The 24,448-nt window shown below is 39.1% G+C and overlaps 1 protein-coding gene and 1 non-coding gene across 2 annotated transcripts in view; one reads left to right on the forward strand and one right to left on the reverse strand.

Moving 5' to 3' along the window:
• Positions 1-24,448, reverse strand: part of tfg (trafficking from ER to golgi regulator) — a 120,868-nt gene that overhangs the window by 26,336 nt on the left and 70,084 nt on the right. Inside the window, exon 6 of the mRNA XM_072585417.1 lies at positions 16,057-16,197. Within this exon, the coding sequence (XP_072441518.1) occupies positions 16,057-16,197 (141 nt within the window). The remainder of the gene's footprint in view (positions 1-16,056; positions 16,198-24,448) is intronic.
• Positions 18,377-18,449, forward strand: trnak-uuu (transfer RNA lysine (anticodon UUU)). The gene has a single exon. It is a non-coding gene; the product is annotated as a tRNA-Lys (tRNA).

Raw genomic sequence — 24,448 nt, forward strand, 5'->3', positions numbered from 1 at the left:
CTTCAGTATGTCCCAAGTGCAAGGGTCTGTACGGGTACTCTTACCCATTGTCTCTGGTCTTGCAATAGGCTTCAAACATATTGGAGTGCTGTGGCGGGCTCAATGGAGAGAATTTTGGGTGTAAGGGTGGAGAAGGACCCTATCTCTCTCCTTTTTGGCCTGCCCATTTTATTTCCTACAGACGCGCATAAGATAAAACTTTTCAATATTCTCACGTTCTGTGCAAGAAAGAATATCTTGCGAGGTTGGATATCCGAAAACTGCCCCCCCCAGGTCTGTTGGGTTGGCGGAAGATTCTTATGGAGCATATTCCCCCGGATTTTCTTACAATATGGTACACCACAAAACTGAGAATTTTTATAAGACATGGCAGCCCTTTTTGGAATACCTTGACACAGATTTATCTGCCACATTAACAAGGGCTTTTACATAGCTGTAACAATTGTGTTTCACGTGTCCAATATCTAGGGAAGAGGAACTGTGAACGTATGAGCATTTTGTTTGGCTGGGCTGAGTTATTACTATTTATTTGCTTCTTGTTGGTTATTTATTTATTTAGTTAAATAGCCAGTTTGGATTTTTAAAAAATTCTATATTTTTCTATATACGTTTATACATTTGTACATGAGGATGGGTTTGGGATTTTTTTTGCGTTGGTTTATTTTGTACTGTTTTGAATTGTATTGTTTTGTACTTTTAATATTAAAAAAAATCTATTTTTTCAGTAAAAGTATAAAGTTTTTTAAAAATCACACAACACCAGGTTAAAGTCCAACAAGTTTATTCGGAAGCACTAGCTTTCGGAGCGTCGTTCCTTCATCAGGTGATTGTGGAGAATGGACTAAGCTAGTGTTGTGTGATTTTTAACAGTGATCAACACAACATCCAAGCACAAGACACTTTGGGATCCATTGGCAGCAGAGTCCCTAAAAAGACAAAACTACATTGACCACAATGGCTTAAGGCAAGCTGTTAGATTGGATAATGGTCACCCACCAAACAATGCACAATATGGAGAGCTTGGTGGTCGAAGTAGACCTGTTGAGCAGCCAAAATTAAAGTACAAGGATTAATGCGAGTAAGATATAACTTTATGGCAGCCGGACTTAGATAGGTGGAAATGGTCAGCACTGATATCCCTACAGGGTAAAACTGAAGTATGACAAATTGTGCCTCCATATTGCCTCAGAAAAGTGCCGTCTCTGGAAAGAACATGCAGCAGTCAGCAGCTGCATTAGTGACAGATGACCTATAATTCCCCTACTGCAACTGACAGTGTCTTACTTGAATTGGACTGCTCCCTCTTGAAGACAAGAAGTGGGTATGAATCAGTGGTAATGGTACAAGGTCAAAAAACAGGTTAAACGAGTGGACAAAACTATGCTTTGGCAGGAAGAATAGAGGAACTGAATATTATTTAAAATCGAGAAAGACTGTAAAATCCAGCACGGAGGGATGAATGAATGAATCCTTGTGTATGAATTACAAAAAGCTAGCATCAAGTTCAACAGGTAATGGGTAAAGCAAACAAAATGTTGGCCTTTATTTCAAAGGGAATGGAGTATAAAAGTAGTGATGCTTCAGACCACTGCTGGAATACTGTGAATAGATTTGGCCCCTTTATCAGAGTGAAGATATCTAGCATTGAAGGCAGTCCAGAGAAGATTTACACATCTATCAGGTATGGAGGGACTGATTTAGGAGATGTTGAATAGGTTGAGCCTGTTCTCACTGGAAAGTTAGAAGAATGAGTGATGATCTTATTGAAACATACACAATTTTCAATGAACTTGACAGAGCAGATACAGAAAGGTTAGTTCTCCTTGTGAGAGTGTCTAAGACCAGACAGTATAATCTCAAGATAATGGGTTACACACTTAAGCTAGAGATGAGGAGGATTTTCTTCCCTGATAAGGTAATGAATTTGTGAAATTCTTTACTACAGAGCGCTAAAGAGGCTGGGTCAAGTTATTAAAGACTGAGATAGATTTTTTTAATCAGTAAGGGCTTCAAGGGCTACAGGAAAAAGGCTAGAAAGTAGAGTTGAAGATTATCAGATGAGCTTGCAGAATTACATTTTATTTTGCTCAAAAACTGCATGAATCCACGTAAGATTCTGCAAGCCCCTTTTTAAGAAATAGAAATCAGTCTGAACATTGGGGCACAGACAGCCAGACTTTAACCTCACACCTTCAAACAAATCCACACCAACCCTCCAAAGAGTAACCCGCCCAGATCCATTTCCCTCTGACTAATGCACTTAACACTATGGGCAATTTAGCATGGCCAATTCATCTGACCTGCACATCTTTGGACTGTGGGAGGAAACTGGTGCACTCGAAGGAAACCCACGTAGACACGGCGAGAATGTGCAAACTTCACACAGTCACCCAAGGCTGGAATCGAACCTGGGTCCCTGGCGCTGAGGGGCTGCAGTGCTTACCACTGAGCTGCCCAAATTCAGATTTCACTTCCTCTACGGCTGTGTTCCTCATAACCTCTGTAACCTAATCCAGTTTTACCAGTCTCCCAGAATACTGTTCGTCCAATTCAGAGCATTTGCGTATCTCCTCAGCATTCACGACCAAACTTATTGCAATTTCTGTCTGAAAATTTTTGAATTTCCTCTTTAAACCCATCCTCCATGAGAGATTTAACAAACAATCCAGGTCTTCTTCAATATATCAACTCAGTTGCATCACACTGTAAACTTCTGCTATAAATTCTGTGTCTTATGATCTTATACTCCATAACCACCTGATGGAGGAGCAGCGTTCTGAAAGCTAATGCTCCCAAATAAACCTGTTGGACTATAACCTAATGTTGTGTGATTTTTAACTTTGTACATCCCAGTCCAATACCAGAACCTCCAAATCGGATCAGCCATAATCTCATCAAATGATTGAGTTTGCTCTATGAGCGGAATGGTTTTAAAAAAAGACTAGCTTAAAACAGACAACAGTCTTGAAATAAAAAACACATAAATCTATGTTTAAAACAAAAACTGAGAAATGTTATATACTCATGTTCCAACAGGATTCTTTAATTTTATAAGTTGACTGAACTGGTTTGGTTTTTTTTAGTGTATGTGGAAGGCACACAATAATTATTTTATGAGACAGCATTATACTGGAAATACAAAGAAAAGGAAGTGTGGACTTTTGTACATGACAAAAAAAAATTCTATTCTTCGGGATCCTCACAAAGTTGGTGAGGATTACAAGCAACATGCTTCATATTTTCTAGAATTTGTGTGCCTGCATTTATACTGATTTATAAATGTTCACATCCATCAAAATTCAAAACAGATTTTAAGATGCATTTGCCTATAACTGGGTGGGGCATTCTATGTGACTGTGACAAAGGTAACACTATTCCACATCATAGTTCTCAATCTTCAGTTCCTTTTGTCCAGTTGACCCCACTATCATCCTCTAATAGCTTTAGCCTGATTCTACTCTTACCTAATCATACCAAAACAAATCACCTCTGATGTCTTCTTTTCTTCCACCGTTACCTCTGCTACCTGCAATAGGATCTATAGTTAGCTTCCCTACTATTTCTCATTTACATGCTGCCTCTTGATGACATAACTTAAAACATAACAGTTTTCACATTATTGTGACCTTGCACAACTATAAGTTACCACTAGTTTTCTGGCTCTTCCATTGTCTAGATTAACTAAAATTTCCTTGAATTAAATATTGGAAGGCCAAAGCTTCGGTTCCCACTATAAATTCCATCCCACAATCAGCTGCTGTTCTGACAAATGTGCAAGGTCAGATCTGCATTTATTTTCATTATTTCCAAAATATTTCCATTCAGAATTTGCTTTCTCCAATTCAAATCTTCTAAACTACTGTACATTTTACATCTATTTAAATTTTTGACGAAGAGTTAACAAATAACAATAACTCTGAATTCTAAAGAAGGGTCAGAAACATTGTTTTTTCTCCACAGGTGCTGCCAGACCTGCTGAGTTTCTCTGCAATTTCTGTTTTGTGTATTCTATTGGGACGATCTTGTTCACACCTTGCATTTAAGACCATAAAACATAGAAACAGAAATTATGCCATGCAACCCATTGAGTCTGTTCTGCCATTCAATCATGGCTGATAAGGTTCTCAACCCCATTCTCCCATAACTCTTGATGCTCAAGAACCTATCTATCTCAGTCTTAAATACACTCAATGACCTGGCCTCCACAGCCATTTGAGGCAATGAATTCCAAAGATTCGCCACTCTGTGAACTCCGCTCATCTCCTAAAAATGGGATGCAATGTTATGGTAATCCACACTGCCCCTAGGATGTGCGGAAAATTTATTGTTCCAACCCTAGTCAAGCCCCCTCCCTCACTTCTTCCAGCACCCTGATTAGAATATCACCAGGATTATCAGAATTAAAATGGAACTTTTAGCCTGGGAATCACTTTTTGACAAGATGCAATGTCAATTCACTCTATTAAACAAGACACCTTTGCCTGAAAGTTTATACTGTTGCAGTGACTTTAACATTTTGGTGGCAAATCACTAACAACTGACAAAGTAGAACAAATGTGATTCTGGACTTCATTGTTAGTAACAAAACCAGGCAATTGGTTGAAGTAATCGTGGAGGAGCACTTTTCAGACAGTGATTAAAGCTCCTTAGATTCAAGATTGTTCTGGAAAATGACAAGGATGAGCCTGGAATCAAAGTTCTAAATGGGGGCGGGGGGGCGGGGTGGGGAGCGATTTTGATAACATCAGGTATGATTGGGTCAAAGTGGACTGGGAGCAGGTACTTTTAGATAAAAGTGTGTCACAGCAGTGGGACACATTCAAGGAGGAAGTAGGGAGACCAGGATCAACATGTTCCAATAAAGACAAAATGTGAGACCAACAAATCCTGTGAATTTTGATATCAAGGGATTGGATAAAGAGAAAGAGGGAGACCATGGCAGAAACTGAGGGCTCAAAGCAAAAGGCCTAGAGGAGTGCAGAATGTACAAAAGAAAACTTAAAAGGCAAATCAAGCAAACAAAAAATGGCAAGAAAGAATAATGGCAGGCAAAATAAAGGATAACCCTAAGTTACTTTACAAGTACCCTAGAACTCTGTGGGAGGCTAGAGAAGTGATTGCTGGGCCTCTTGCTGAAACATTTGTATCATCGATAGCCACAGGTGAGGTGCCGGAACACTGGAGGTTGGCCACTGTTTAAGAAGGTGGTAAGGAGAAGCCAGGGAACAATAGACCAGTGAGCCTGACGTCAGTGGTGGGCAAGTTGTTGGAGGGAATCCTGAGGGACAGGATGTACATGTATTTGGAAAGTCAAGGACTGATTAGGGATAGTCAACATGGTTTTGTGCGTGGGAAATCATGTCTCACAAACTTGATTGAGGTTTTTGAGGAAGTAACAAAGAGGATTGATGAGGCAGAGCAGTAAATATGATCTATATGGACTTCAGTAAGGCGTTCGACAAGGTTCTTTCCAATAGGAAGGAGACTAGAATTGCATGCAATATTCCAACAGTGGCCAAACAAATGTACTGTACAGTCACAACATGACTTCCCAACTCCTGTACTCAATACTCTGACCAATAAAGGAAAGCATACCAAACACCTTCTTCACTATCCTATCTACCTGTGACTCCACTTTCAAGGGGCTATGAAGCTGCACTCCAAGGTCTCTTTGTTCAGCAACACTCCCTGGGACCTTACCATTAAATGTATAAATCTTGCTAAGATTTGCTTTCCCAAAATGCAGCACCTCACAATTATCTGAATTAAACTCCATCTGCCACTTCTCAGCCCATTGGCCCATCTGATCAAGATCCTGTTGTAATCTGAGGTAATCCTCTTCGCTGTCCACTACACCTCCAATTTTGGTGTCATCTGCAAGCTTACTAACTGTACCTCTTATGCTCGCATCCAAATCATTTATGTAAATGACCAAAAGTAGAGGACTCAGCACCGATCCTTGTGGCACTCCACTGGTCACAGGCCTCCACTCTGAAAAACAACCCTCCACCACCACCCTCTGTCTTCTACCTTTGAGCCAGTTCTGTATCCAAATGGCACGGGTTGGACCGAAGGGTCTGTTTCCATGCTGTATATCTCTATGACTCTAAGTACTTTAAATAAGGGAAAGAGGAAAGCTCATTGAGAGCCACAGTGGCAATTTCTGTGTGGAGCCAAAGGGTAAAGGTGAAGCTCTAATTCAATATTTTGTGTAGGCGCTCACGAGTGAGGTAGACAATGTAGGTATAGAACTCAGGGAGAAGGACTGTGATAGACTTAAAGAAATTACCATAGAAAGAGAGATGGTTTCGAGCAGTCTGGCAGGCTTAAAAGTAGATAAATTGCCATGGCTGGATGAAATGTATTCCAGGCTGTTGAGTGAGGGACATTGGTGATAGTTTTCAATTCCTCTCTTGTCACAGAAGAGAGGCCAGAGGACTGGAGGACAGCTAATGAGGTACCATTATTCAAGGAAAGAGTCAGAGATAAGGCAGGAAACTACAGGCCAGTCAGACTAACCTCAGTGGTGGTGACACAATTGGAAGTAACTCTGAGGGACAGAATTAACCTGCAATTGAAGAGACAGAGATTAATCAAGAAGAGTCAACATGATTTTGCTCAAGGGAGGTCATGTCTGGTCAATTTAATTGAAATTTCTGAGGAGGTAATCAGGTGTATAGATGAGAGCAATATATTCAACATTCTGCTTGGATTTCAGCAAGGCTTTTGATAGGGTCCCAAATGGGATACTGGTAAAGAAAGTAAGAGCCCATGGGACCTAAGGAAATTAGGCTAATTTAGACTTGAATCGTAGGAGGGCTGATCTGTAAGTTCGCAGATAACATGATAATTTGTGGGGTGGTAAGTAACAAGGAGGATTGCCTTAGATTACAAGAGGATATAGGTAGACTGGTCAGAGAAAATGGAATTCAATCCAAATAAGTATGAGGTGAGGCCAACTGCTGGAAAATGAAGTTAAAATAGTTTGTTTTTGACTGGCACAGAGTCAGTGGGCCATAGGCCTTTTTTTTGTGCTGTAGATCTCTATGACTCTATTACTCAGCGCATTCATAAATCAGAATGTGCTTGTTTTCAATGAGCTGAGAGTTTTGGCCAGAATAAACACTGAATTTGCCATTTGAAAACTTCCAAAGTCATGGCCAGGACATCTCAACTTGCAATTTAACCACCCTTAGTTGATATGTACCTTTCTCAACTGTCAATTGTAACATCATGCCATGAATACTGAGCATACATTGGCTATTCCTCAGACATGAATTAAAGTACAAACAAAGCAATAGCTGTCTTCACATGAACATTCCATTTTTTCCCCTCCTTCACATTTCCCTCTCATCATGCCTCTTTGGCTAGTAGCATTGAGTCTTTGTCTCAAACCATGGTATAGCTGCTGGGGGATGGTATCAAGCTTCATTTTCTTTGTAGCAGCCAAGAGTACTGAACAGTCGTACTCTGCAATAGAGTTAATACTCATATGAAAGCATGGAAATAAATTGGCTTCAAGATCAGGTCAAGACTATAAAAGAAACATAGCAACTATGTTCTACACATTAACCAAATAATACATGAACAGATAGTCAAAACAGGAATAATGCAACAATATTTGCTCAGTAGCATAAAATGAAATGTTTACCATCAATTCTATCATTATTCAGTGCTGACTGATAGGTCGATCTTCAGAGGCTTTTGAATCATTAAATACTAATGAATCCGAATAAATGGCTGAGATCTACATAGAGATATGATAGAAACATATGCCATGGAAATACACAAACCAAATTCTATTGTCTTCCTGCTTATGAAGCAGTGTAGGAAATGCACTTCAGAAAGGAAATGTTAATATCTTATAGGTAGATTCTATCAGTTTGCTTCTTACTTGGCAAGGTGCTCTTATGCATTATTCTATCAGTAAATTCATATCGGAACTTTACACTATCAAAATGAGCAACTTTGCTAACTAAGATTCAGGAGAACGTTTCTTTTACATATGGTTGCCAGCATTAATTGCTGTTAATAGTCAGCTGCATCGCTTTGGATCTGGAGTCACATGTAGGCCAGGCCAGGTAAGAACAGCGGATTTCATTCCCTAAAAGACACCAGTGAATCAGACTTTTTTTTTAAAAATGGCAATTGACTATGAGGTGAGTTTTTATCAAGTGAATTCAAATTTTACCACCTATCATAGAGGGATTTGAACCCACGTCCCCAGAAAATTAGCCCAATATTCTGAATTGCTAGTTTAGTGACATTGCCACTAAGCCACTATGTTGCTTTGAAGTTGGTCATGGTCCAGAACAGGCATCCCAGTGTTTACTTCCATTACAAAAGAACTTTGATTATCTGGCATTTGATTATCCGAATATCGGATTATCTGGCAAGATCGCAAGATACCGATTCCCGGCTAAACTATTTATCTGGCATTCAATTATCCGGAATTCGATTAACCCGATTGAAATACTGCCTGCCCCTATCCTTCGGATAATCGAAGTTCCTCTTAAATTGATAATGCAGCTCGGGAGTATGTTAACATTCTATATTAATACCCAATAAGCCATTTACAAAAGCACAAAGTTTTAGGTCAGCCAGTAGTCCAATTGCTTATGAACACAAGCTGGAACACTGGGAAAAGCATTAATAACAACCCAGCAATTCAGCTGTACTTTAGAAAACTTAGTACCAAAATTCCATCTTCCAAATTACTATCTGAACATTTCTCACAAGGCGAGGTCTGTTAGGCTAGGTCTGAGGGTTCTTGACCGGGTGGATGCGATAAGAGTGTTTGCAAAATTACTTGGTTGATGAATTCCACTGTGTACATCCAGCTCTGCACCAACTCCCACATGCTCTTCACTTCATCTTGCATGCTAATCTACATTTTTTTTCCATTCACAAGCTGCCTTCATCATCAATTTCAGGGTATTGCCACAAATGAGAAACAGATCTTAAAAAGGTGAGATTCAAAATGCAAGTTAATGTCTGGAGGCAGGGCAGGTCTGGACTAACAATGCTTCCTTGAGTGCAAACATCCTTATAAAGAAAGCTGTCCATTCCAGGATATTCTGATGGCAGTGAGTAGCTTCAGGTATGGTGAATAGTAGATACTTAATGAGGTAAATTTGGTAAGATATGTAATGAAAACTTGCTAGGCCTCAGAGATAAACCCAACAAAACTGGCACTCAGCCAAAAAAAGCCATCATGCCATGTTTCACCATCACTCTCATTGTCAAGCTTGCTGTCTATTTTGATGGTCATATGTATTCCTGGATTACCATTGAAATTCAATCTTGAGTTTCCCTGAAGTAAAATCTATATTCAGCTGTTTTCTATAATGCTAATGTTGATGCAAAGAAAAGGCAAATATAAAATCCCACAATATCTTACACACAGCTGGATGAACATTCAGCTATCTCGCCTGTGTCAGCTCACCTGACCTTTTCCCAAGTCTGGACTATCTACCTAATATACTACTTGTCTATCAATTATCTTATATTCATACATAGCATCCTTAACATTGTAAAAACGTCTTAAGACACCCCTACAAATGTCAAGTATTTTGCCGAATCAGAAGTCACATGACATCAGGTTTATTTGAAATTACAAGCTTTCGGAGTGCTGCTCCTTCCTCTGCTGAAGTTAGGTGAAACACGCTTCACCTGATGAAGGAGCAGCACTCCAAAAGCTTGTGATTTTAGATAAATCTGTTGGACTATAACATGGCGTAGGGTGACTTCTGTTTTTGTCCACCTCAGTCCAACACTGGCACTGCCACATCAAGTCTTTTGAAGGACAACTGTTTTTCAAGAGACCACTCAAACAGTGGAGATAAATATGAAGAGATGTAAAGGTTTAAAAGTCCTTGACTAAGAAGGTTGTGCACTCTGCCACCAAGTAAGGCTGGAAGAGATTGCAGAGTAGGCCAGGAGATTTATGCATTTTTTTTGGCAGTGGGCAATGGATGGATAAATCAACTGAATGAACTGCAAATGAGGACAAACAATGTAGATTAGCATGCAAGAGGAAGTGTAAAGCATGTGGGAGAGTTGGTGCAAAACTGGATGTACACAGTGAAATTGATCATTCAAGTAATTTTACAAACATAGACCTGACATATAGATAGATACCTTCTAAAGTTTAGTGGCATCAGAATCCCTGTAAGTAGTCTGAAGGTCTGTTCATGGCAGATATTTCACACTGATCTTCATGTGTGTGTTACATCACCAGATCCCTTTATTGTACAATCAGGTATCAAAAAAAAATTTCATTAAGCTTACACAGGGTATGTGATTCTTTTCTGCTTTGTACGTCATGCAGACTTCAAAACGTTTTTGTTTAAACTCAACAGATTAAGTGGCATATTTTAAAGACCTCGAAAAACTTGGTCAGTTGACTAATTTTTGGATACAAACAACTTACGTTGAACAGTGCAGATTAAATTCCCGCACTGGTTGAGGTTACCATGAAGGTCCTGCCTTCTCAACCTTGCCTGCAGCGTAGTCACATATAGGTTAAACCATCACTGACTTTACCTATCTAAGGAGTGAGCAACCCTATAGTCCTCTGGGACTATTGCGACTTTGTCTTTAAAATAATAATCACTATTCGTCCAAGGGGTCTTGTGAATACGCAATGCTTTTATGCATCCACAAAAATCTTGTTTCTCAAATACTTTGCTGCAAAATTGTCAAGAAAAATCTGACAAAGTCGAGTGTGTGGTACTGGAAAAGCACAGGTCAGGCAGCATCCGAGCAGCAGGAAAAATTGACGTTTCAGGCATAAGCCCTTCATCAGGAATATCAAGGGCTTATGCCTGAAATGTTGATTCTCCCGCTCCTCGGATGCTGCCTGACCTCCTGTGCTTTTCCAGCATCACTATCTCGACTCTGATCTCCAACATCTGCAGTCCTCACTTTCTCCGAAGGAACCCTGACACACCAACAGTGGGAATTTAAAAAAATTTACAGAAGGTTTGATACAATATAAATTTTGATCCCATATACCTGCAAAGTGGTCAACCTTACCACCACCCCCACCCATCCACACGATACTTTCTTTTACATTTGTATGTCATTAAGCGAAGAAAGGTAAACCTGTTCAAGTAAATTGCTACAATAACCATGCTGTGAATATGAAGGCATAAACCCCGCATAACAAAGATGATTTCTTGCAGATCACAGAATCCAAAGTCAAATAGCAGTGTACTCCTGGAAATATGTAATCATTACAAATTTCCCAATCTACAGATAAAACAGCAGGGCATAAGAGGCCACTTTTAAATTCACAACATTGAGTAATTTTCATGGAATAAAACAAATGTTAACAAATTGGGGCTCAAAATGCAACACTGTCAGCACACATTGTTGTAAAATAAAAACAAATTTCGTTCCAGCCATGCTAATTTCCTAACATTAGAAGCAACTCTATGCTTTACTTATTGACAGCTTTGATCAAACAGAAAAGCACAACAATTACGCTGGTGTTTGCTATAACCAATTTCGGGACTGGACTGGAACACTATATCAATTACGGAGTCAGTTTCAGGCCAGGAAATGGATGTCAAATAATATCAATACATATTCCTAAAAGTTGTAAAACTGTTTTCTATACCTCAATTAAATAAATGCTTTTAAAGTGCAAGTTTTAAAAACTGAGCTATGAAAAGTAGAACGCTTGACCAAAATGTATTGGTTATACTCTTACCTTCACTTTTGTTATTTAAACTTGGTCATTTCAACCATCTCAAGTCACAGCCAGTGAATTCAACATCAGGAAAAGAGATCTGCCAATGGTGGCAGGAGTGACAACTTGCTGAAGTGTTGTCTCCAGCCTAGAGGAAGTGGTGACAAGGGTGGATGTTTATAGTGGAGCCAAAGAGGAAAGCTTTGGTTTTCCCAATAATTAGCCTCAGGAAATTGTACCTTCCCAACCCTAGGTATTAAACAGGAAATAATTAAGAAAGTGACAGTGGACAAAATGAGAAATATGGCAAAGAGTGAGTGGCACATACACAAACTCTGAATAAGCAATGCAGAAACCCTGCACTGTATATAAAACCCAGCATAGTTCCAAAAACAAACCCTTCTTTGTCCATAGAGTGTTGAAGGAACAATCTTCATTCTTCCAGCATTAAATGCAGGACAGTAACATAGTGGTAATGTTACTGGGGAGACAATCCTGAGGTGCAGTCAGACTCCAGGGATTCAAGCTCAACTCCCATCATGGCAGCTGAGGAAACTTTAAGTTAAATGAGAAGTTATGCAAAAAGAACCATCAGTATTGATCATGGAATTACTAGACTCCACACCTCCCATCACCTCTCCCCCCCTACCCCAAAAAAATCCAATTAGTTCATTTACATCCTTTATAAAATAAAATTTTACCTGGTCTGCCTTCAGTGGGGGCCCAACCCACAGAAACATAGTTTAAGTGCCCTATGAAATGACATAGCAAGCAATTCCAATGTACTAAACTGTTAAAGATGTAAAATAAAGGGACTGACCTAGGTGCCAGAAATGTCAAAGACATACTCTGTTCAGACTACACTACAAAGACAAACACATTGGCATGTGTTCCCAAAATTGAGACAGCAGGGCTACAGGCTTGTTAGACAACAGCTGAGAGTCATACTTATCCTTAATCATACCTTAAAACCAGTACTCAATACACATACATCACCATGGTTGTGTACATTCTGTCCTAACTAAGACAGAACTACCAGAGGTGGAATGCTGTAGTTTACAGAGAGAGAGAGAGGGTGGCTCTATGTGCAGAAATAACATGTAATTGATGGAGCTAAGTAATCCCACATCAGATCAGATCTAAACTCTGCAGGTCTGCCATGTTCAGTTGTGAATGGTGGTGGATAATTAAAAACAAACTAGAGGCAAAGACTTCACAAATAGCTCAGCCCTTAATGATGGCAGCAGCCAGTACATCAGTGCGAAGGATAAGGCTAATGCATTTGTAACTATATTCATTCAGAAGCACTAAGTGGATAATTCACCTTGATCTCCTCAAGATGCCCAGCATCACAGATTCATACCATGTGAAAGAAGTGGATGAAGACATCAGACCGAGCAAAGACTTTGGGCCCTGACTGCATCTCAGCTGTAATATTGAACTCTCGTGCTTGAGAACTAGCAGCACCATTAGCCAAACAATTCCAGTTATAAAACTGGTATCTATCCAACAATGCAGAAATTTTCTCAGGTCTGTTCTGTCCACAAAGGGCAGGACAACACTGATCCAGCCGAATATCATCTCATTAGCTTACTTTCAATCAGGTGTAAAGCGAAATAGATACCATTAACAGTGCTATCAAGTGACATCTATTCAACAACAGCCACTCACCAATGCACAGTTTGGGTTGTATCGACAGCACTCAGCTTCAGAAGTCATTACAGCCTCACCCATGGGGTAAGATGGCATCAATAAATCCTAGCAAAATTGAAGTCAATGGCATCACAAAGTAAACTCTTCAATTGTTTGAAGTCATAGCTTGCACAAAAGATTTTGGAAGCCAATCATCTCCAGAGTACTGTTGCAGAAGTACCTCAGATTAGTGACCTAAGCTCAACTATCTAAAGCTACATCATCAACCAAAATCACAGTTAGTGCAAAGTAATTTAGAGATTAAATATGGATTTCTAAATATTCCGAAGAGTTTCAATGCCTTATTTGTAACCCCATCTCTTATAAACAATTCAGTTAGGAATAGGCAATAAATATTGGCCCAACCACCAATGTCCACATCTCACAAGTACTTAGACAAGGAACAATAGCTCTCAAATAGTTTAAACAAATAGTGTAGCAACACACCATTGCACAAATGCAAAGATATGCATCACAGAAACGATTATCACCAAGACTGCTTGTTCAGGCACATAAAACCATGCACATGTAGATGGCTCTAGGCTGCAATCTTAAACATCAGTTTGTGTTGGGAACTTGGACTCAGCTTTTGAATAAAAAGCCTTTTATTATTATCAATGGATTATCTGAAAAATGTCACATTGTTGAACAAAGATATTTTGTCGAAGCATTTCGCCTTGCACTATCAGGACAATTTGCAAGAAAACCAATTAAATAGGAAAACCACCATGTTTACTGTACGAGAAGACAGCATTGATAAGTTAGTAAGTGTTGTTAGTAAGTATTGTTATATTCTCCTTGGTAATGCCTGTACCAATGCTGACAATTGACTTAACTACCAAGATGTTTTTAAGAAATTAAATCGGATAAGTCGACTCTCATTATTTAAAGCATTGCATTGAGAAATGAATTAGCAAACACCTGTTTACTTTTTTGAGTTGAAAAAGGCACAGTGTGTTTGTGCTATTTCTGTGGGCAAAACAAAGAATGTGTATTAATTTAGGTATCTTGCAGTTCACACAAAAATACTTCACGACAAGCCAAAGTGACAATCTAAATTGATGCTGAGTATAATTCTTCGCGTGTACAGAGGAACCTCGATTATCCGAATACCAATTATCTGAAAATTGGACTATCCAAAGAAGATCTCGAGGTCCCCATCGAAACATTACATCAAAGACCTATTTCTAACAGCCATCGTGTCTTTTGTTTACACTGATTAAACAGGCAGTCTTCAAATGACTGACCTCAGTCTCACTCTCTCTCCCCACATGCTTTTCCTGGAGTTCTACAGAGGGGTGGGCCCTCAACCCCCCTTCCCCAGATAATCTCTCCAACATTGCCCTGTACAGGGCAAATGTGGAACCTGTCAAAAAGTTGCAGTAAAAAGTTGTGTGTGTGGCTGTTGCTAGGGGCGGGGGTTGGATCGGGTTAGGGAGCTGGGGGTGGGGTTGGAGTTGGACAGGGTTTGGGGGAGCAGAGGCAGGCGAGGGGGGCGGTGTTGGGGGGCAGTGTTGGATGGGTTGTGCAGCGAGGTTGGATGGGATTGGGGTTCTGGGGGCAGGCGGGGGCGCGGTTTTGGACAGGGTTGCAGGGACAGGCGGGAAGGGGGCGCGGTGTTAGTCGGGGTTGGGAGGCTGGTGTTGGACAGGACTGGGGGCGGGTTTGGATGGGGTTCTGGGGGGCAGTGTTGGGGGTGCGGTCTCACTCGCTGTCTGCTGCTGCTAGTCTCCTGAACGGGGAGCAGACTTTAATCAGAGCTCCAGAGGAACGGTATTTAATCGATTAACTGAATAATCGATTATCCGAACAAAATAATTCCTGCCAATCTCATTCAGATAATCGAGGTTCCCCTGTACAGGATTATCCAGCAACTGTTGTCCAATTTAGGATTGCCAGCATTTTTTTTTGCTCTCAAACACACATCTCTGGATATACCAAAATTCCTTCCTTGATTACACACCTTAATCTTAATTAGATGCATCATTCTAACATCATATATAGGTATTAAGTAATTTTCAAAATTTATTATGATGACAGCCAGCTCTGCATATCTTCCATCTCCACAGCCCTCAATCCACATCCTGTGGCAACACTTATATTGCTGAATTGTTTGTCTGACATTAAATCACCCAGAGTCATAAAGTCCTTCTATAAACATTATGATGATCAAATTGACCTCTGTTAGCTCTAATCTGTAACTTTGCCTGATTCTGGTTGTCCTACACTATGCTCACCGAGATTGAGTCACATGCTGTAAAACCTCAGCGTGCTTCCTCTCTCATCCAACATGCTCCCTTGCTGTTCATCTCTCATGATTCAAGCTTCCTGTACATCATCTGCTTTCCACACTCTGAGCAGGACATTCAGCTAACCTGATCCTTTAAATACTTCTTCGAAGATTATTTTGTTTCTTCTTTCTTGAATTAAGGGTCATCTTAAACATCTCAACCACCAAAGCTCATTCCCCTGATTTTGCTTTGATCATTTGATGTCTTTATTTCCTCTGAAATGCATTCTGATTTTGATGACAGCATACATAAGTGCAAGCATGACTGAAATAAAATCCTAAACAAAAATGGATTTATTTTATAATTTTAAAGTCACAAAAGTTTCTGGGGTACTTTGGTATTAATTGAGATTTGTTTACAAGAGATTGGACTCTTTACCTTCCATTTGACCAGCCTGAGGTTGAACCGCTGCATAAGATTGTTGATGTTGTGGAGCACCAGGCTGATGAGCTGCAGATGAAGAGGAGGCAATACTGTCAGGTGTTCCAGATCGTTCATCTACTGGAGCACTTGGAGGGCCTGAAAAACAATTGTTTAATGATGCTGAGCAAAAATACAGTAATCAGTAGCAAAAGCAGAATTCATATTGCAGATATTCTTCCCAAACTTCTGCATAACCGAATCTACATCAGAAAAAATGTACAAATTACAACATAGAAAGAGGCTACTAAACCTGACCAGTCTTTGTTGGCAGTTGCTGTCTATTTGAATAGCTCCAACTCTTTTCTTTAATCTCATTAAGCAGTTAGAAGTTAAATAACAGTCATTGTCTGATGTGAAAAAATAACTGTGTGGGTGGGTTAGATAACAACATGCAATTGGCAGGCGTTTCTTGGAAAATGGTGACACAATGTTGTTCCTTGACATATTCAGAATTGCAAATGAGGACACTATAAAAGCTTTACTTATTAGACCAATATATTTTGATGTTGTGCCCATACTTCTTCAGCTGTCATCTTAGTTCATCAAATTACTCCTAGCAGTGCCAGTTCACTAGTATTTTAATCCATATATATTACACTACTCTGAATAAGTCCTTCAAAATATGGTTTTCTCTGAATACACATCGATTCAATTACCTAAATAATTTTATGATATTTTATACTGCTGAACAGAGTTCTTAGTTATACAAATATTTCAAGATCAAGACACACATTTGAGCAAGCCATTAGCAAGACTGCTGTTGGTATCAATAAAGATTCATCTAATCATGTGATTCAAATCACTGCAGCCTACATTGACAGAGACCCTGGATACTTAATAATAGTGCTGAAATAAACACAGAAATAGACATGCCATTAACTAAATTAAACTCTCAATCTCCAAATGGTTTTGTAAGTAATCAACGTATATTTATGAAAACCTCAAGACTAATTTTACATTTGACTGAAATTTTTGTATTTTTGTAGATAGAAATGCAATACCTTCACTGTTAACATTTTTCCAATTACCTCTTCTTAATATGAATTGCGGAAGGAGGTATTCAAACTTAAATTTCCTTCAAGATGTATGCTTTCTTGCATTTCATTTAGTTAACACAAAATAATTTCATGCTACTTTCTAAGATGTACGATTGCTGAATTGGTTCACATTTAAATGTACTATATTTGCAGAATATTTATGGATCAAAACATCCAGTTGAACAAATAATTAGTGGCAACACTAACAATGTTGGGAAAGATTTGCTTAATAATGTAATTCAAATCATTGTAACCCACAATAACACTACTAAGAACCCGAGTGCTGAAATTTAGATTAAACACAGATGCAAACATGCCATACATTAAATTCTAATTGTTATGGAAGGAAAAGATCATGCAGAGAATCATTCCATTCCAAGGAATATTTTAATAATTCTAAATGAAAGATTGGGCTTTAAAAGATCCTTATTTTCTTTTACAAGAACCTTTACACATGATAGGTTACCAGCTGTGCACCATATTCATGTATGACAATGGCTTCCTTCTGACTTTGTACTTTTAGAACATTGAATTTATATGGTTCTTAAAGTATTCTGGCAGTTATTTGGTCAAAAATTGATGGTCTAAACAGGCTGTATCTCATCACACAAGCCACTGAGGCTCCAATCCAAAACTAACAAATATTAAATCTATTAGACAAAGCATCCAAATTATTGACGTCTTTAAACGTTGCAAGTAGGCTCCAGCAATTTTGTTTAAACTGCTACTTCTTTCTACAGATCTATAAACAATGTTATTCTCCCAATGAGTATCAGGCTATTCTTTCAAAAGCTTCTCTACAATGATAAGGTTCAAATAATCTTTGAAATGCCAGTCTAGTTCAAATTTCAGGCCAATTTTATAAAACGTTAAAGGTATCCGTTTGTTCACAGGTGGCACTAACTGTTTATGTCATAACCAAATCAAATGAAACAGGTGAAAAAATTCACAATGATTCACCATATCCAAGTTTTACCAAATACACATATTTTAAATTTGGTGCTTGTCTAATCTGTGCTAAACCTGAACTTCAATTGTTTAAGGAATTGCAAATTACTGTAATATTTTTACATGATTTTAGTTCAATTGAACAACCTGATGAGCCAAGTCAAATATGCAATTCAACATTTTGGTTTAAAGTCCAGTGGACTTGAATAATTGCTATGTCCTACTTCTTATAGCTTTCCACCTTCAAATAAATCACCAATCTAAACCACAAAAGTTTACTTGCAACAAGAGCCCGGATAGCTCAGTCGGTAGAGCATCAGAGTTTTAATCTGAGGGTCCAGGGTTCAAGTCCCTATTTGGGCATTCAGTTTGGTGGCACCATGGCTCAGTGGTTAGCACTGCTGCCTCACAGCATCAGGGACCCAGGTTAGATTCCAGCCGTGGGCGTCTGTCTGTGTGGAGTTTGCACATTCTCCCAGTGTCTGCATGGGTTTCCTCCGGATGCTCCGGTTTCCTCCCACATCCCAAAGATGTGCAGGTGAATTGGCCACGGTAAATTGCCCATAGTGTTAGGTGCATTAGTTAGAGGGAAATGGGTCTGGGTGGGTTACTCTTCAGAGAGTCGGTGTGGACTTATTGGGCCGAAGGGCCTGTTTCCACACTGTTAGAAATCTAGTGTAATCTAGTACATAAAAAGGGAGTTGGTTTAGCTCAGCTGGCTGGCTGATAGGCTTGCAATGCTGAGTGATGCCAATAGCCTGGGTTCAAGTCTCATACTGGCTGAGCTTACCATGAAGGATTCTCCTTCCCAACATCTTCCCTCACCTGACACGTGGTGGCCCCCAGATTAAACCACCACCAGTCATCTCTCTATGCTACCTTACAATATTAATGAATGGTACCTGTATAGAACATCAGAAATCCTGCAAGTGAGATTATAACTTGGCGCGGAGTAATCAAAACCCAAACCGGGTTAAAAAACTACCTACAGCTATCCAGAACATTTAGAATTTGATAAGTATTAAAGCTTCAGCCTCTGTTTCAATACAATACAGGATTTTCTTCCAAATATTTTTTTAAGAGTGCAGGAATCCAAGCAACTTTTAAAATTAGTTAATATTTTAAATATATTTACACCACGCAAAACAGAACTGATTTTAAAAAATCTTTGAAAGAAATGCTGCCATAACTGATATCTAGGAAATCACCTACAATCTGTCATTATTTAAATAAAAGAGTAAAATGAAGTTATTTATAGTTGTAAAGATATTTAACAGACATTCTTCATCTCAAAGGGGCCCAAACCCTAATGCCAAGAGGATGAATATGGAAAGGAAACAAGATGATGCATTTAATGTTTCTGCCTTTATCATTACCTCTTCAAAGCCTGACAAATCAGGAAATTTATATACATTCTTAAAATGTATCACAGCTAATGATACCCACATATCCAACTGTCCAAATGACTGCTGACACTCTGATTGCACAATATGCAAAGATTTGTAGAATTCAAATTGGTTAGTACAGCATTTTAGTTTGAATTTCTGAATGCTACTTAAAATGAACATGCTGTGTGAATAAACATTTTGCAAATTATAGACTTCTTGAAGGGTGGTGTATGTTTGAAACTCTTCCATACAGCAGGGAATGAGATAGATAGTCGAGTGACTAATTTTACAAACACAATCCAGGGAAACACAGTTTGTAAAACTTGCACCTCGCTTTATCCAGTATAACTTTAATTTTTCAGAACATCCACAAGGTATAGTGCGACTGCTAATAATAATTTGAATTATTTCAAATTTATGTCTGCATCCAGGAGAACATATTAAATGCAAAGTTAAAAATCACACAACATCAGGTTATAGTCCAACAGGTTTAATTGGAAGCACACTAGCTTTCGGAGTGATGCTCCTTCATCAGGTGATTTCGGAGCATCGCTCCAAAAGCTAGTTTGCTTCCAATTAAACCTGTTGGACTATAACCTGGTGTTGTGTGATTTTTAACTTTGTACACCCCAGTCCAACACCGGCATCTCCAAATCATGGATATTAAATGCAAATATTGATTTCAAATATAATCTTGTTTCCAGATTTATCAATTTCCTTACCATGAAAAAGTTAGCAAATCAAAGCACACACCTTTTACAGTTGTTCTAATCCAAACAGTCGAAACTGTTTTTTTAATACTCTTAGATACACTTTGTCCTTCAAAGGAACGTCATTTAATTGGGTTTAAAACCAGTTCATGCAGATGGAACAGGAATCATGATCTTAAGAGATGCTGATTGCCCAAACAGTCCAAACAATCACAAAACTATTTGCATGTCTGAGTAAAACACCTCACACCATGATGTTTGTTCCTGGATCCTCTTGTTCTTGGATTTACCTACCAGGTCCACCCTTCTCATTAGGAGATTAAAAATAGCAGATCCATGTTCAAATTCGGCAAGCAGTTATTTGCAAGAGAAAACTAACAGAATTAGCTTTTGCTAGTCTTGAAAAGGAAGTGACGGAAGGCAGTTAGCACTTACTTTACTAACAAAAAAGACTGACCAATATCACATACTTAATCATACAATGACAATTTACATAGTCTGAGTTAAATCAGTTTGATCATAGACGCTGCTTTGGATATCAGGAGCATCTCCCTGATTTTAACGTCAAGGTCTTGATACGAGTGTTGCTACCCTCATGTTATTCAGAAATGGCAGTACTTACGACATTTTCATCTTGTGGATGATTTGACACATTCCTTACAGGCCTGGTTGCACTCGGTACAGCCATTTCCTGATTGACTCTCAATTTGTTGTGTCGCTTTGGCAATTTTCCAATTAAAGATGCCAAACCTATATACTGCAAATTGCAAGTTAATTCCCAAATCAATGTTTAATTTCCTTTTTTTAAAAAAGGTTTCCTTGCCCTATTTATTGACTGACATCACAGATTTCCCTTCATTGTTTTAAATGTACCAGATCTCTTCAACAAGTCACGGCAGACAACTATTCAACTGCACGCAGAACAGCACAAGAGTATTCAGCATGCGAAAGAAATAACATAAATGAAGGGGGTGCAATGTAGGTTAATGAATAAATAAAACTACTGTGTAATGGGACATCAACTGATAAAAATGTATCCTCATCTAGCAACAAAATTCTTCACCATTTTAAATTTAAAAATCATCTCAGGAAAGGGAATGATTTTTCAAAACAATTGCCACTATCCCAAATATATACATTAAATCAACAGGTTGAAAGAAATGAGAGAGAACAGTAGGTACTGGATGACAAAATAACAGTAGACAATATACACAACTAAAATAAAACTAGAAAATGTTGGAAGCCATCAATGTGTCAAGGCTGCATTTGTGAAGTGAATACAGAAATCAATGTTGCCTGTGCAAACTGAATCCCAACATTCTATCCACAGATGCTGCCTGCCCGGCTGCTTCCGGAACATTATGTTATTCATTTGGATTTCCAGCATCTGCAATTTTTTGTTTGCTTTTTTTCATACACAGCTGAAGCTGTTCGGCTAACATTTACATCTTGACCGATGTTATTATGGGTCCCTTGAGCCATCACGCTCAATAACTGTAGATAAAACTTAGGACAAGAGAAAGTTGGACAAGAGGATGTTAAAATTTCTTTGTCAACACAGACTGCAGAAAACTGTCATTGTGAAATGATTTTTCTTTCCTTTTCCGGTCTCCCTCCCCTTGCCATCCCTTGATAGCTCAGCTAAGGGTGGGTGGAGGTAACATTTTTATCCTGTTTAGTAGCTTGTAAACAATACATGCAAGAATTAATGGACAGATTGCAATGAAACTTAAATCCAAAGCAACAACAGACCATTTCTGGCAAAAGTGCAATAATATTGGGATTTGGACAAAATAACTATCTTTAAATAAAGTGTTTTGTGAGTCATTTTATTTAGAATTTGAGTGTTGTTTTAAAATGCTGTAGAATAGCTCAGCTGTTTTGGAAGAAGTTGCTGAACGTGCAAAAACACGAGCAAAGTTTTCATAAACAATTGCTGGATACGATGGCTGGAAGATTCCTCAGTAGAATGAAAGCTCACCAAATAAAACAATGTATTTTTTAGTTTTGTAGTAACAGAACGAGGTCCTGTGGCACAGTGATAGCATACCTTCCTCTGAGCCAGTGGCTCCAGGTTCCACTTAATGACTTGCTAGCCATGGTAAGTGCATTCATGATGTGGCTAAGCAGTTCAGTTATCAGCCTTTCAATCCTTCCTATATGACTAAAGGCAAGGTATAAGAACAAAAATGTTTCCTGGTCAGCAATACAAATCTAAAACTACGACAGGATTTTGCCAAGCATAATCATGAACCAATCCAATAGAAATCTATTGCCATCAAAATCCATTTTAAGGTAAGGTCCCTGAATGAGGAAATTGCTAGTGCGCCTGCAAGCCTGGAAAAGCCTCATGGAAGGGCTGCACAACCATCATAATAATCACTTAAAGTGGTGGGGTACGAGATCAACAGCGTGCCCTCTTCATTTATTTCAGTGGAGTGCAATCTCTATAGCTCCTTGAAAGTGGAATCGCAGGTCGATAGGATAATGAAGGCGGCGTTTGGTATGTTTTCTTTTATTGGTCAGAGTATGGAGTACAGGTGTTGGGAGGTCATGTTGCGGCTGAACAGGACATTGGTTAGGCCACTGTTGGAATATTGCGTGCAATTCTGGTCTCCTTCCTATCGGAAGGATGTTGCGAAACTTGAAAGAGTTCAGAAAAGATTTACAAGGATGTTGCCAGGGTGGAGGATCTGAGCAATAAAGAGAGGCTGAACAGGCTGGGGCTGTTTTCCCTGGAGTGTCGGAGGCTGAGGGGTGACCTTATAGAGATTTACAAAATTATGAGGGGCATGGATAGGGTAAACAGACAAAGTCTTTTCCCTGGGGTAGGGGAGTCCAGAACTAGAGGGCATAGGTTTAGGGTGAGAGGGGAAAGATATAAAAGAGACCTAAGGGGCAACTTTTTCACGCAGAGGGTGGTACCTGTATAGAATGAGCTGCCAGAGGAAGTGGTGGAGGCTGGTACAATTGCAACATTTAAGAGGCATTAGGATGGGTATATGAATAGGAAGGGTTTGGAGGGATAAGGGCCGGGTGCTAGCAGGTGGGACTAGATTGGGCTGGGATATCTGGTCGGCATGGACAGGTTGGACTGAAGGGTCTGTTTCCATGCTGTACATCTCTATGACGCTATGTCACACACAAACAGTATATGAATATCACTTGGCAATAAGGTGGCAGAATTTACATATTATATTCACCCTTAGACATGTGCACACCAACAGACTGCAAAACGCTCTCATTTTTCAATGTGCAGTCCTTGAATACAACATATATATTTCTGCATCAGTTTCATGTGCAAAGAGATAACAGTTCCAAATTCAAATTTCAACTACATATTGGAACTGGAAGGCATAGGTTGAACTGTATAGCAAATAATCCTGACCGCAACAATGAAAAGCTTAAGCAATGTTAACTCCCAAGTCTTCTACTTGCCCACAGTCAGTTGTCCTTTCAACAGGATTTAGTAACAGCAACTAGTCAAGAGGGTACAATGTGAGGTAATAGGAAGTCATCACCATTGAACAAATGAATATTTCCAGCACACACAAACTGCAAGGAGGTAGATTTCAAGAAAGTCAGTAAACTGGGAACTAGGGGTTAATAAGCCTAAGCTCTTTGTACCGCTCAAAGGAACACTCCTAATCCAACAAGAAAACAGAAGCTAACTAGAAGAGTTGAAGAGCTGCCTCTTGGAGTCTTTTCTGGCCCTAACTCTGCTTGCCATTAATTAACGGCATGAAAGCCAGAATAACTTTATTGTTATGGTCCATTGTTATAATAAGCCAATGACATGTCACTGGGCCCAAAGCATGATTTTCTTGCAGCCTCTCAGAAGATCAGACGAATACTCGCTGTGGGAACAGCCCATTATTTTGCCCTTAATATTTTCTAAAAGATGATTTCTGCAAAGGCTATTAAAAAATCAGCTCTGCATAGCTATTTCGCTTAAGAATGTATAACACTGATGTCTGTTACACCCAAGATCTTTCAATGGACTGAAATGGTTTCTGAAAGGGAAAAAAGAAATATGGTTCTAGAATGACCATAGATTGAGGAAAGATTCACACTGTGGAATAAACAGTCGTCTTCACGGAAATTTCCATTTCTAAAGACAGCAAACAAGGCAACTGAGCATCAAGAAATTTTCTTCAAATGGTTAATTCACACAGAATAATAAATTCACCTTCTGGGAGGTGAAAGGCTAGTCTGCCAGTTGGTGAGCTTGGAAAGAATCCATAAAACATATTGTCTTCAGCAG

The sequence above is a fragment of the Chiloscyllium punctatum genome, chromosome 15 (assembly GCF_047496795.1).
Source record: "Chiloscyllium punctatum isolate Juve2018m chromosome 15, sChiPun1.3, whole genome shotgun sequence".
Classification (NCBI taxonomy): Eukaryota; Metazoa; Chordata; class Chondrichthyes; order Orectolobiformes; family Hemiscylliidae; genus Chiloscyllium; species Chiloscyllium punctatum.